This window comes from Mustela erminea, chromosome 17 (genome assembly GCF_009829155.1).
Source record: "Mustela erminea isolate mMusErm1 chromosome 17, mMusErm1.Pri, whole genome shotgun sequence".
NCBI lineage: Eukaryota > Metazoa > Chordata > Mammalia > Carnivora > Mustelidae > Mustela > Mustela erminea.
Window position 1 is genome coordinate 25,475,932 of NC_045630.1, and position 14,150 is coordinate 25,490,081.

Below are 14,150 nucleotides of genomic sequence, written 5' to 3' on the forward strand. Positions count from 1 at the left end.
TCATTAGATAACACCAACTCAATGTGTCCGATCTTTTCCATAGTCTCATTTTCTTCTGACAACTACTCTATAATTGTTTCTATTTTTCAAATTAAGAATCTCAAATACAAGACATGGTGGCAGGAAGTGGCTCTTGGCCTTGTAAGGTGGAGCATGTGTGTGTGTTAGTGCTCCATGAAGAAACAATGAGACAAGGATGTGCTAGAAGGACCCACCCTGTAGATGAGGCTGGAGATTGGTCTGTTCCCCACCTGGGGAGCACAGAGCAGTGCCTCACAGGTGGACAGAATGGCATGGGAGGACTGGAAATGGAAAATGGGTTTTAATTTGATTGGTGTGTATATGTGTGTCTTCAGGGGAAGGGGATAGAGATTAGAGATAAGAGAACATGCTATTTTATTGCATCTTAGTGAATATAAGTACTTGCACCAATCTGTGGCCTGTGGGGTGGGCAGAGATCACAGACTCCATTCACTGATAGGGATACTGAAGATAAGAGTGGTCTAATCTGCAGGTGCCTGGGTGGCTTAGTCGATTAAGAGTCTGATTCTTGATTTTGGCCCAGGTAATGATCTCAGGGTCTTGAGATTGAGCTCTGTGTGGGGCTCTGAGCTGGGTGTGGAGCCTGCTGAAGATTCTCCCTCTCCCTTTCCTCCCACCCCCTTTCCCACACATGTGTGTGTGCTCTCACTCTCTCTCTCTCTTAAAAAAAAAAAAAAAAAAGGTGCAATCTCAATCTCACTTCCCAATAAGCAAAGTAAGGAGTTGAGACTCGGATCCAAACCTATAATTTACAACTATATCATGTTGCCTATACACAAAGGTAATGATTGAGATGCTTACAAATTTCTCCCAGTTCATTTAAATGTAAAACATCACACAGTACAGATGTTCTAGCTTCTGTGAACTTCAACCTTTCCCCCATCTCTAGGTATTTAATTCCCTAAAAGGAGGCCTTGTGACATTTTATTTGTGTTTACAGGAATTCTGTGGCAACATAGGACCTCTTTTTATTTGTACAGTTCTTTTGTCTGATCTTCCTATAGAGAAAGAGGTCTATAAAGTCTTGAGTCAACAACATCAAACTATTTCCAAATCAATATACATTCTTCAATGACTATTTAATCTATCCATGTTTCCTTTTAAATCTGAATAAGAAAGCATGTAAAAATGACCATAGATAGGCAAAGAATGCTAGATATTGACTTATGAGAAAATCAACCCTGGGGCACCTGGATGGTTCAGCCTGTTGGGCGTCTGCCTTTGGCTTGGGTTATGGTCTCGAGGTCCTGGGATCAAGCCCTGTGTTTGGTAACCCTCTCCCTCTGTAGCTCTCCCTGCTTGTGCTCTCTCTCTCTCATATACATTCTTTCTCTCAAATAAATTAAAAAAAGAAAACCAATCCCAAATTGTTCACTTGGGTTTTCTAAAATGACTCCACACTTCAGAAAATTAAGGATTTCAAAGTAACTGCAGATTATATGCTACTCAAAAGCAGGAGAATTTTTCCTGTCCATGCCTAGCCTAATGTCCAGCATATGGTTGGTACCCAAATGTTTACCGAATGGACTGTGATCCATAAATTCTGATGATAATCCATGGGCGCACCTAAATGGGCTGTAATTGTGTAGTGGAAAGAGCATTAGTCAAAGAAACCTTGTTTAGGTCTTAGTTTATTGTTCTTGGGTGAATCACCTCACTCTTTCACTGGCCTTAATTTCAGCATCTGTAAAATGAGAGATTGGGCTAATAGATAATCTAGTAGTCATGTGCCATTTTTCTCGCATTCTACAAGTGTGTTTTCCTGGCACCTCTTCTAATCTTTCGATGATAAACTTTGCATAACGAAATTTAATTCTGCCTTTTATGCTAGGGAAAGTAGGAAAAAAAGTTCCCTGGGGTCTTTCTCTCCTTCAGTACCTCCTAGGGGAGTAATGGAAATAAGAATGCATTTTAGGAAGGTCATCAGTTATAAAAAAAAATTTTTTTTTGCAGTGGTTTGCAATGCTCCATGGTAATCTACCTTTGGGTTAGGTCTCAGGTACACCAGATTCAAAAGACAACTTGTAGAAGCATTTTTTGTTCTCGTTTTCATATTAAACAGGTCTTCTACTCCTTAAACATGGCTCATTTTCTCTATCTTCATCCATCAACTAGAGTAACCTTGTGAAATATATGTGAGAAGTGCAAAAGCACTTTTTTTCTTTGAAGGACAACTGTTCACATATGCCAATAAATTAACACCAGGTGCCACGAGAATGAAATTTTTTTAAAAATGGGGTGCGGGTCCTCTTTGGAAAGTGTGGTGCATTAAATTCTTAAAGAGTAAGAACTACCAATATGAGATAGCACTTGGTATTTAAATCAGCATTCAATAAATGATGTTGGAAGGACAAACTTTTTAATAAATAATTGGTAATCATAAGAGAGAAAGTTCAATAAAACATCAGATTCCAGCACACACAAACCACTTTTCTGCTATGGTTTATTGCACATTGTCATTGTTTTGTTAACGCAACACTGCCCAGCTCTAGTGGAAACAAAATTTACATGGGTTATTGTTACTGTCTACACTGATCTACTTCTGATGGGGCTGGGACTGACTTGGCCAGTATCCAAGGATACTCTTTTATTCCTTTCCGGTTTATTAGGGGTGCTTAGACACTTCAGGTTTTTTAAATTTTCGTTCCCTTTCCACATTTTCTCCCATCTCTGTTATATTTACTGGATTCTCTAAAATCAAAGGCTCTCTACTTCTTCCAGCTAGTTTTACCTTTTCTATCAATTATAGCATTCCCCACACCATCTTTATATCGGTTACCTTTGAAAACATTTGTAACAGAAGTGAAACAAAGAGCAAAAATAAAGTTGCCAATAAAACTTCTGATCTCCTGCTTCACCGCCCACCGTGCATTGGTTTTGTTTGCAGTTCACATCTACCTCTTGATCTATCTATATCTACAAGCCAAATATTTCCTCTAAATATTTCTGTAAAGTTAGTGCTGAGTAAAAATACATACATCCATTTTTCTCAGCACCCGTTTATCCAACACACGTATGCAAAACTAGTGGGTAAAAAGACAAGAATGGGACCACCTAATCCACAAAATCATGGGGGGCTCATTTGCATCTAGAGAGACCCCCCCCCCCACACACACCTGTTCTCAGGAAGCGCCTTTTAAGGTGTGTGCGCCTGTATGCCCTTCCCAAGCCATCTGGATGATGATGCGAGAGGGAAGGTTTTGCATTGCAAAGACCGATTTTTAAAAAATGCTGTGCAGGTAGTTCCTAGCCAAAAGCGTGCTCCTGCCGGGGGAGGCGAAGGAGGAGAAAGGCAGCAGCACCGGCAGCCTGCTGGGGGCTGACCTGATTCCCTAGAATCCTCAGCTCTCTTCCTCTCTCCTCCGACGTCCTTCCTTCCCTTCTCTCCTTCCCCCCCTTCCCTTCCCCAGCGAAGCAGCTGCGAGGAACAAAGAACGCGGGCGCTCCGGGAAGCAGCGCGCAAGCCCCGCGCAGTGCGCGCGGCGTCTGGCTCCTCCGAGCGGGGCTCTCCCGGCTCCACGTCCCTCCGCAGCCGCCCCCGCCTCCCGCGCTCGCTCGCTCCCGCCCGCTCGCCGCCTCCCCCACCTTCGCGGCGCTGGAGGAAGGCGGCCGGGGCTCAAGATGGCTTTAGCCGGGCTCTGCGCCCTGCTCGCCTGCTGCTGGGGGCCGGCGGCGGTGATGGCCACGGCCGCTGGCGACGTAGACCCATCCAAGGAGCTGGAGTGCAAGCTCAAGAGCATCACGGTGTCGGCGCTGCCCTTCCTGCGCGAGAACGACCTGAGCATCATGCACAGCCCCTCGGCCTCCGAACCCAAGCTCCTCTTCTCGGTGCGCAACGACTTCCCCGGAGAGATGGTCGTGGTGGACGACCTGGAAAACACGGAGCTGCCCTACTTCGTGCTGGGTGAGTCCCGGGGGAGGTCGAGGCGGCCCGGCGCCCCCCCCCCCCACCTCGGCTCGCTCCACACACCCACTCGCCGCCGACCTCCCCTCCCCCACTCCTACCTCCCTGGATCCGCCCCACGCCCAGCCTGCCCTCCACACCCACCTGCCGGCCGGCGCCTCCGTGCCCCCGACTTCTCCCCGCATCCGAAATGGATGCTGGGCCCTCGACCTCCCAGCTGCCCGCGCTGCCCCACAGGAGCAGGTTGCAGGAGTCTCTCTGAAACCTTTCCTGGCCTTGACCTCCCCGCATTCCTTCAGAAGCACATTGACAGAGCACTTGTCTGCGACCGGCCCAACTCCCGTAAGCCCTCTCCCCACTGCCTGGCCACATGCTCCGTTCTTTGCTTCACACCCCCCACCGACACCCACTCGCGCAGCGTTTCCCGGGGGGAGTTAGGAACAGGTATGCCGGCCCCGTGATAGGCATGTGCAGGCCACACCGCACCGCTGGATCTCCAGCCTGCACTCTTGGAGAGGGCCCTGTATCTCTCGCCGGGGACTGGCACTCTCTCTGGCCTTCCTGCACAACACTCAAGTTTTCTCTCCTCCTGATGTCCAGCGTACCTTCACACTTACATGCAACAGTGTCCTCATCCAGCCACGTCCGCATGCCCGGGTCACACCGCGATGCCTTGGATAAAGAAATCATCCAACTGTAGTCTGTTCATGTTGGTATCTCCTTTGTTCCCAACACTACCTAAGGTAGGCAAAGGCTTTCCTGCACACAGAATGGTCTTCCTGGCTAAAAGACTCCCCCTCCCTTCCTTTATTTGTTTACATTTCTCTCTCTTTCGGTACCCCTCTATTAATTTTCGTAGGCCACAAAACTCCTTCAGATCCTGGAACCTTCTAATCCACCTCTCTCACTGCCAGTTGGCAAAGATATTGTGGTTTTGCTCTAGCACCTTGCAAAGCAGGACAGGTTCATGTGACTTTGTTAACCAAAATGTCTCTCACTTTGCCTGGTGCATAGGTATCTCTCTCCCTCCTGTGCAAGTCCACCACGCAATCCATTTCTTTAGTGATGTTGTAAATCATTCTTATTTTGTCATGAGAGAATTCAAAGATAACCCAATTCATAGTTACTCTCTACATCCAAAAACTGACAAACAATGAAACTGTCCAGGAGGCAGATGTCCCATCTACTTAATGTCCTACCAATTGAAATTCACTTTGTAGGAACGGCTTCCTGATGGCCATACGTAGGTTAGAGCCACATATGGAATGTCCTCTAACACCTCCTGGGTGCTCTTTGTCCACAAGAGATCTCTTCACATTGCAAACATTAAGATGTGGGTGAGTAAACCCTTGCTTTCCAATCCCTATGGAAAAGCGATTTCAAAAATCGCCTGGTCCTTCAAAAAGTTGGTTTGCAGTTCCTGGAGTGCGGCTCAGTTGACCCCGTTAAGTGCAGCCTACACACTTGATGGCATTACTTATTTTTGCATTAGAAACATAACCAATACCATAATAAAAACCGGGAGCTGGCTGGGAATGGGGACACTGTGGATATGCCTCTCATTAAAATGTACAATTACGGGGTTATTCAGTGGATGTAAATTTTGCGTGGAAGTCATGCTGATGTGCAAGTACAATCTGTTCATCGTAATATACAAGAACGGGTATAGGGAATTATGTGTCTCTAAAGAGCCTGTTTGGGGCTCTACACATGGTGTTTACCATGCACGAGGAGGGCTGTGTGTGGTGCATGAAAAAAAGGGAAATTGGACTAAGCAGGTCTTCAAAACCCCACTTCGTTTTTTGCAGCATCCCAAAGCCGGGGCCTGAAGTCGTGATGTGCCTGCTAGGATCCAGTGTGCACAGCAAAAGACCAGATGTTAAAGAATGGGGTTTCTGCACCTCTGTGCAGAGCTGCCCACTGCAGCACCCTGCTGGAGTTGCTATGGTAACCTCCTGCAACTTGGCATTTACATACAGGAACAGACACTCTCCCTTCAGGACCAGATGCATTTCCTAAATGCATTGATTGTGTCCTTGCCACTGCCTTCCCCCAGTCACTGGGGGCATGTTCAGACCCAGTATTCCCAGGGGAAATAGAGTCACTGTCAGTTTAGGTGGGGGAGGAGAACTTGGCAGAAAGGTATAGTCCAAGTTCATGGAGGGTAGACTCAAGTGTGTAGTTGCTCTCCGCCAAGTTAAGTTTTGTGATCTTGGATTCTGTCACTCATGGCTAGTAGTAAGGGCTGTAGTGACTTTAATTTGGAGATTTCCCTACTCTTATCTCTGGAACTTAGTTTGCTGAAGTCATTCCCCCGGAGGACTATGAATCAACCAGTCCTGGGAAATTATTGATCATTTCCTTGCTCAGCATTCATAGGTACTCTTAGGAGAGAAAAGTTAAAAAAATAAAAGGCCCTTGCCCTCTGGTTCTCTCTAGTCAGTGGAAACACAGACTGAAATATTGGCGGGAGTTATAAGTAATATGGACGGTAAGGGACGTAGGAATTCTAAGGAAGGAATGACTGGCGTGGCAAGAGCCAACTCCATGGATGCCATAGGCTTGACTAGGGACCTTGGCCCAAATCAGGTACTTTGGTTTCCTTTTGTCTCCAAGGATCAAGTTCTCTTACTTCAGTGAGACAAGCAGGGGTCTTATCCTTTTGACTACAGCCAGCTTCTCCAGCCTCACATCCCTGCAAGATTGCTGTGGCCTTTCGGGACTCTCTTGAGACTTTGCATGTGCTGTTCCCTCCACCTAGAATGCTCTTTTCCCCTTGGCAGCCATCTCTTCTTCTAAACCCTGCACACCGATCGTGTCTCTATGAAGCCTTCCCACACTCCTACCAAGGCACAAAAGTCATCCCATTCCTGTGCTCTCTGTGTGGATTTAAAAAAAAAAAAATCAAAACACAAATGAACAGAATTAAAGATGGATTCCATTTGGCATGGCCTAACGGGAGGCGAAGCCACTTGAAGTCATAGAACAAAGATACGTAGACGGTGGAGGTGAGAGTGCATATGGGAAGGCATGCCATGTGTATGGTGAGTGCAGAGACTGGCCTCGTGGTAGGAGAGCGGTAGGTTGGGTCCTGGCTCTGTAGAGTAGAGCATGGTTTTCTATCTAGAAGCCAACGAGTGGAAGGCTGACTGGACCTAGAAAGCTGTGAATCCTGACTCCCAGAAGTGGCCTCAGCATCAGTCCTGGCAGAGTATCTTGTAGCATAATCCTGCAGGGTGTTGGAGGGGGCGCTGGTATCTCCTGTCCTCTTAAGCAAGTTTGCAAATTGTGATGCAAGGGCCATATGAGACTTTCAGTTGTGCTTTGTTTGGCTACGTGTAATTTTAAAATGTTTTGAATTTGAATGTTTTCACTCAAGGCCTGCTATCTCGAGATTGTCATACTTCCATTCTCTTCATGGTACTTCTCTGACAACTCTAAGCCAGATAATCTATACCTGCTTTCAGAAGTGTTCCAAACTGCTACAATATCCCAAAGTAGCAGCAGTTTCCAGTGTAAGGCTTTTAAGTTCGTGGACCTGGGGACCAAGAAGAAGAGGCTATAAAATATAAAAGCAAGCATAAGTATTTTCTTTGGGGGGGGTAGGGGATGTCTTAAGGATTTCACAGTGTCCGTGGAAAAAGAACATAATGCTCAAATAGCAAGCAGAGAGTACAGGTTTATAAAAGCAAGACCCACAAGGTCACAGAACTTGTTCTGAAAGACTTATGATTGGCCCGGACAGAGTTAAACTGTAGATTATAGGGTTGGCTATTTAGCTAACAGGTGTTACATTGGATTTCAGTCCAAAGTAGAAGGATGTGTTCCAGGAGGTGGTCTGGTTGCAATTGACAAGTTGCAACTGATGAGGGCAAAAGTTCATGGCTGTTCTGGAGAATTGAAACAAGTGCATGGGCCCTGCTTCCTCAATGTCCTCCCCACCCTATTTTGAACAATAGCAATGTTAATTTCACTTTGGGATTTTCCTTAAAAGGCCTATTACCCTCTCAGAAGAATATAAAAGGTTACCTAATTTGCCAGTGGAAATTTCCTATATCTCAATGAAAACTTTGTATCTCAGCTTTCAAAAGAGTAGACTTTCTTGCTTTGGAGGCACATTCATTTTGAGACAATTGGTTAACCTGAAATGTAGCTTCTGCATTGAAGTGTGGTTTTCTGGGCTGTGAACCGAACAGATTTGTCAGACTATTTGAAAAGGATGCTCCTGTTTCAGACCCAACCACGGAGCTTGTGCATGCGTAAAACTTAATGAAGAAAGTTGTTTCTCTTGAGCTTTGGTGTTTAGTTTTAGCTATCCTGGCTTTTGACTGAGGAAGGTACTCCTTAAGATAAATCAATTAGCCTGTAGAGATGTTGAGTTCCCACATGCAAGGTGCTATTTAAACTGTCTGGAGCAGCCCAGTCTGGTGGTTAAGAGAACAGGCTTTGAAGACCAATGTAGTGTCAATTCCTGGCTTTCCACTTATTCCAACAGTGGAGAAAAGTAAGGATTGGAGAGGTTAAATAATTTACTCAGAGTCACGCAGCTAAGAATGGATGAATCCATCACTCAAACTCAGGTCAGTGTTACATTTAAACCTTTCTCTTAGCTACTATTTTATGCCTTGAAATTTCTCAAAATCTGTTCTTTTTCATAGTTGGATGAAAGAAGTCTTGGCAATGGCCAGACTAAGGAAAATACACTAACCTAGTTTGGACAGAAGAATCCTTTATGATTTCAATGTAAACGCCTTTTGGATATCCTTGCCCATTGAGTGATTTCTCACAAAGGCTTTAATGAAGAAGAGAAGGAACTTCATCAAGAAATATTTGTCCGAGTAGGTGTGCTTACCTAAGTAGAATTGGGGAATTCTTCTTTATAGCACCCGGGTTTGGGTAGCCATGTTCCTTGGTGTGTTATGGCACCCACAGTCCTGACGAACAACCTGGGATACATGGGGAGGAAGATACATGTCCAGTGGTCTTCTTAGAAAGACCCCACAGAAATGCGAACTGAGAATCCCAGAAGAGGGCTCTACCATTCTATAGAGCCATCCAGAAGATGCTACGGTTTTTAGCTCCTTGTCCAAGGCCACTGCTTTATTGTTTTAAGGGGCCTTGTGCTTAGAATCCACCGTCAGAGCCCAGGGGAGCTGCTTGAATAGCAGTTTCTGAACTTTTTAATTGGCTTCCAGCATAATTAATACCGGGCATAATTTTCTACCTTCCTATAAAAGGCGAGATTTTGCCCAATACGAAACAGCCCTATTTTTTTTTCACATATCTCTCCATCTCCCCATTTGAGAATAAATATAAAATTCATTTCTTTTCCTTCCTTTTACTCTCTGTGCTCTGCTGCTTAGGTTAACAGTTAGCAGATCTGTATACAGTGGCAGCTCATCCAAGACACGGGGTATGAATGGCAACAATCTTAAAGTAGGGTCTTCTACGCCTACACAGCTCATACTAGCAGAATGCACTCATTTATAACATTGAAAGGTTTATTATTTACTGTTTGTCTACAGAAATGTAGATTTTTACATCAAAGGCATTTTGAATGCAAGAATGATGAAATTTACAACACTTCAAATGCTCTTCTAAATATAGTGATAGGTTTGAATGCATGTCATTGGAGTTTTTGAAGGAAAAATAAAATACAAGCTTAATTTCTTTATTTTTCTTTGTGGAGTAAAGATTGAGGGCTTGTTTTATAGAAAAAATATATATTTATGGTTCTTTTTTTTTTTTAAGGAATGTAATTAAACCCAAAAGGCTAGTAGTTTCTCAGATTAAGGCCAGTTTATGGGAACAGAACTTGGCATCCTTTCAGCAGGAGCGCCGAGTCTCTATTTCTCCACTTTTACACCAAGTTCAAATATATGCATGCAGATGGCAGAACAAGCTCTATTTTGAGCAAGTTAATCTCTCAGGACAAGTTAAAGTCTATGGTAATTTCTGATGTACCATAATTTGGCATCTATCATCATATTTTTATTAGAAATATGTAATAGTTATTATTTTATTTTTTAATCACATATAATTTAAAACTTTTAGAAAACATAATGAAGTGCCTCTATTGACTCCAAGGTTTCCAAGGAATCCAATTTGTACAAATTATATTTATCCCAATGGTAATCTAAATTGATGCGTGACAACTTTTATCAAGCAGTTTGGTGTTACATAGTAAAGTTGACGACATGCATGCCTCACAGCCCAGTGATTCCACTTTTCGGTATTTATCACACAGGAATTTGTATATGCATGCTGTTAACCTTAAAATAAAAGTTATTTTACTAGCAAAAAATGGGTTTGTTTGGGAAGGTCAGAGAATTGCAGATGAGGAAGTATAAGCTATGGCAAAACCGTAGGTAAGTCTAACGAAAAAAGGAGGGAAATGTTATTGTATCGAGAAGAAGGAAGAAGTTAGGAGGGGTTGTTTTGAATGAAAGTCCGTTGGAAAAAAGCAAGAATTCAGGGTGATGATAATTTGTCATCAGCTGAGTTGTAAAGACTAGTTGACTTCTTCTAGAAGATTCAGTTGCATCTTTTCCTGTTGGGACCTGTAATTGATCATTCTTTCCTAGGGATGATTCTTCTGTTGGGGTTTGTAACTGACAGTTCTCCCTGTGATTGATGTTGAGTAGTAGGGGACCCCGTTCTAGCCTCCCCACTTCACATTAGTGAGGTTTCCCCACTATTAATTTTTTGCACTACACATGAATATGTGTAGTAGCAGTGTTAGTCATAGCAAAACTTGGAAACAACCCAATGTCCATTAACAGGAGGCTAGAGAGATAGGAGATGTTATAATCATCCCCTGGAATGTTAGCCAGCCCTGAAAATAAATGAGTTTCAGCCACATTATACCAACATGGATACATCTCACAATGGTAATGTTAAGTGAAGATAAACAACTAGCTGAAAAATACATACAGCACCGTTTCATTTATATAAAATTCAAAATAACAACACATTGTTTGAGGATATGTAAAGCTGTAAATTTTTTATGAGAAGCAAAGAATCAACACAAAAGAAAGGATGGGTGTTATCTCTGGTGGAAATGGAAGATAATGGAAGGGGGAGGGAAGGAAGAGGGGCTCTGACATTCTGGCAGCATTTCATTTTTATTTTTCTTCCTTTTCTTAAAAAAAATAAATGTAGCTTTTTTCTTTTTTTTTAAAGATTTTTATTTATTTATTTGACCGACAGAGATCACAAGGAGGCAGAGAGGCAGGCAGAGAGAGGGGAGAAGCAGGCTTCCTGCTGAGCAGAGAGTCTGATGCAGGGATGCGATCCTAGGACCCTGGGATCATGACCTGAGCCAAAGGCAGAGGTTTTAACCTGCTGAGCCACCCAGGCGCCCCTAAACTTAGCTTTTTATAATGGATTTACAGAAAAATTGCAAAGATAGTACAGCATTCTCAAACCCCACACCCATTTTTTTCCTGTTACATCTTACATTGGTATGATACATTTATTACAATTAAAGAACCAATATTGATATATTAGTATTAACTGAAGTCCATCCTTTATTTAGATTTCCTTAGTTTTTACCTTGAGTCATCAAGTCTCCTTAGACTCTTCTTGGCTGTTTTTTTGATGACCTCAACAGTTTTGAGAAGTATTGGTCAGTTATTTTGCAGGATGTCCCTCAGCTGGGTTTTGTTTTTCTTTCCTCAAGATGAGATTTGGGCTATGAGTTTGGGGGAGGAATCCATTTTCATCCAATGTCAAGGGCACATTTGGTCAACATAACTTAGCATTGTTGCTGTTGACCTTGATCACCTGGCTGAAGTAGAATTTATCATATTTTCCACCTTACGTTACTCTTTTTCCCTTTTCATGCTGTGCTCTTTTATTTTATTTTTATTTTTTAAAGATTTTTATTTATTTATTTGATAGAGATCACAAGGAGGCAGAGAGGCAGGCAGAGAGAGAGGAGGAAGCAGAATCCCTGCTTGAGCAGAGAGCCCGTTGTGGGGCTCGATCCAAGACCCGAGCCGACGGCAGAGGCCCCAACCCACTGAGCCACCCAGGCGACCCCATGCTGTGCTCTTTTAAAGAAGTCACTGTGTATAGCTTATACTAAGGAGATGGGGAATTATGGTCCACCATTTAGAGAGTGGGGTATCTATGTAAATTATTTAGAATCATCGTACATGAGACAGTTGTCTCTTATCTTTTATTAATGTATTTATTTAATCATTTGTTTATATCATATGGACTCAAAAATACTTGTTTTAGCCTTTGGGTTATAATCCAGTACTGCTTTATTGATTTTATTGCTGAAATGTTTCCAGCTTTGGCTAATGGGGAGCTCTGTCAGTTGGCTTCTGTGTCCCTTTGACATACCCTCATCAATGTGGGTGTTTCTTTTGTTTTTTTAACATTTTGTTACTCTCTGTCACTTCCTTCTCCAGCTCATTTTGTGTATTGCCTATCCACCCTGCCCCAGAGTTCTAGAATCAGCTCTTTCTCTAATTAGCCTCGATTTTTTTTCATTGGAGAATGGTGTTAGAAATCCAGATCCAGGCACTGGATTGTGTATATTTATTTATACTGGAGTGTTGTTGCTTCTAGGATCTCTCAGCTGACAGAGCAAGGAAATATATGTGTGTATACTAACTCATATGTACACACAAATCTAAAAATATTTCTATATGTAACCATCTGTATCTTATTAAACCAAGCATGAATTCATGCTGATGTATCTGGCTCTAGTCCACTATCTAATTATTGTGATCTAATCCGTGGATCATTCTAACCTCCTCCCTTTGTTCCCCCCAGACAGCAGGGAGAAATCTGGTTCTCACTATCGTCCATCCTCTTATTTAATTGCTCAATTCCACTATCCATCTATAACAGTATCGGAATTGTTTACCCATACCCCAGTGGGGAAAACTTGATCAATCAGAGTACAATGCGTACATACAGCATCTGTTCTCTTTAGTCTTTTTTAAAAATTTTATTTTATTTATTTTTTTTAAATGACTTTATTTATTTATTTGACAGACAGATCACAAGGAAGCAGAGAGGCAGAGAGGGGGTGGGGGGGTGGGGAAGCAAGCTCCTCGCTGAGCAGAGAGCCCCATGTGGGGCTGGATCCCAGAACCTTGAGATCATGACCTGAGCTGAAGGCAGAGGCTTAACCCACTGAGCCACCCAGGCGCCCCTGTTCTCTTTAGTCTTAAAAGATCAGACAGATGACTTAGGTCAGCACCCCTCCCTTCCAGGGAGATTGTTTCATACATCTTTCTTTGATGCACTTAGTTTTTCGTCTCCTTCCGCATTCCATCCTAGGATCACCCAGCCTCCTAAATGATTTTTCTTTTAATTTTTGCACGCAGTAATATTGGCTCTTTGTGTTCTGAAGTTCTGGGGTTTTTAATAACTGAAATGCGTCATGTCAAATATCCACAAGTGTAGCATCACACAGAGTAGTTTTCCTGCCCTACAAAATCCCTAACCCTTCCCCCATCCACCTCTTCCCTCCTAGTCCAAACTGGCAACCACACACCTTTACTGCGGCCACAGTTCTGCCTTCTTTAGAACGTTATACAACTAGCATCTTACAGTATGTACCCTGTACCCTTTTCAGACTTGCTTCTTTTCACCTAGCATTATGCATTTACAGTTCACCCACATCGCTCTCTCTCCCTTTTTTCTTTTCTGTTTTCTTTTCTTTTTTCTTTATTTTTTTATTTTTCTTTATTTCTTTATTTATTTTGGCTTAATAGCTCATTCGTTTTTATTGCTGAGTAATACTCCGCTGTATGAATATACCACAGTTTGTTGACCCGTTCACCTGTGGAAGAACATTTGGTTGCTTCCAGTTTGGGGCAGTTTTGAATAAAAGCGCCATAAATATTAGCATATGGGTTTTGGTGTGCTCTCTTTTTGTTCTGTTGCAATATCAGTGCAGAGGTGTGAGTTAATCAGACTCCTTAATTCACAACACATTTTATCATAGGCCTTATGCAAACCCTCCTCCTTCCAGTAGTTCATGTATTTAGCTGTTTGTTTCTCTTTATCACTACTCCCAGTTCCCACTTACCCTTCCCTATAGGCAACCATTCTTATTTCCCTAATGATTCTCTTTTTTAGGGGGTACGTGTTCTCACAACATATGGATAGTCTTGTGTTCATGTATTTTGACCTTAACAAAATGGTGATCTACTACAACATACTGATTCTTCTTTCAGTC

The 14,150-nt window shown here is 42.9% G+C and overlaps 1 protein-coding gene across 2 annotated transcripts in view; it reads left to right on the forward strand.

Annotated features, from left to right (window-relative positions):
* Positions 1-3,253: 3,253 nt before the first annotated feature.
* ASTN1 (astrotactin 1) overlaps positions 3,254-14,150 on the forward strand; it is a 317,340-nt gene continuing 306,443 nt past the window's right edge. Inside the window, exon 1 of one of the 2 annotated variants that reach the window (XM_032318415.1) lies at positions 3,254-3,946. In XM_032318415.1, coding sequence (XP_032174306.1) covers positions 3,664-3,946 — 283 coding nt within the window. In that variant the 5' untranslated portion in view covers positions 3,254-3,663. The remainder of the gene's footprint in view (positions 3,947-14,150) is intronic. The other variant, XM_032318416.1, reaches the window with a different exon arrangement.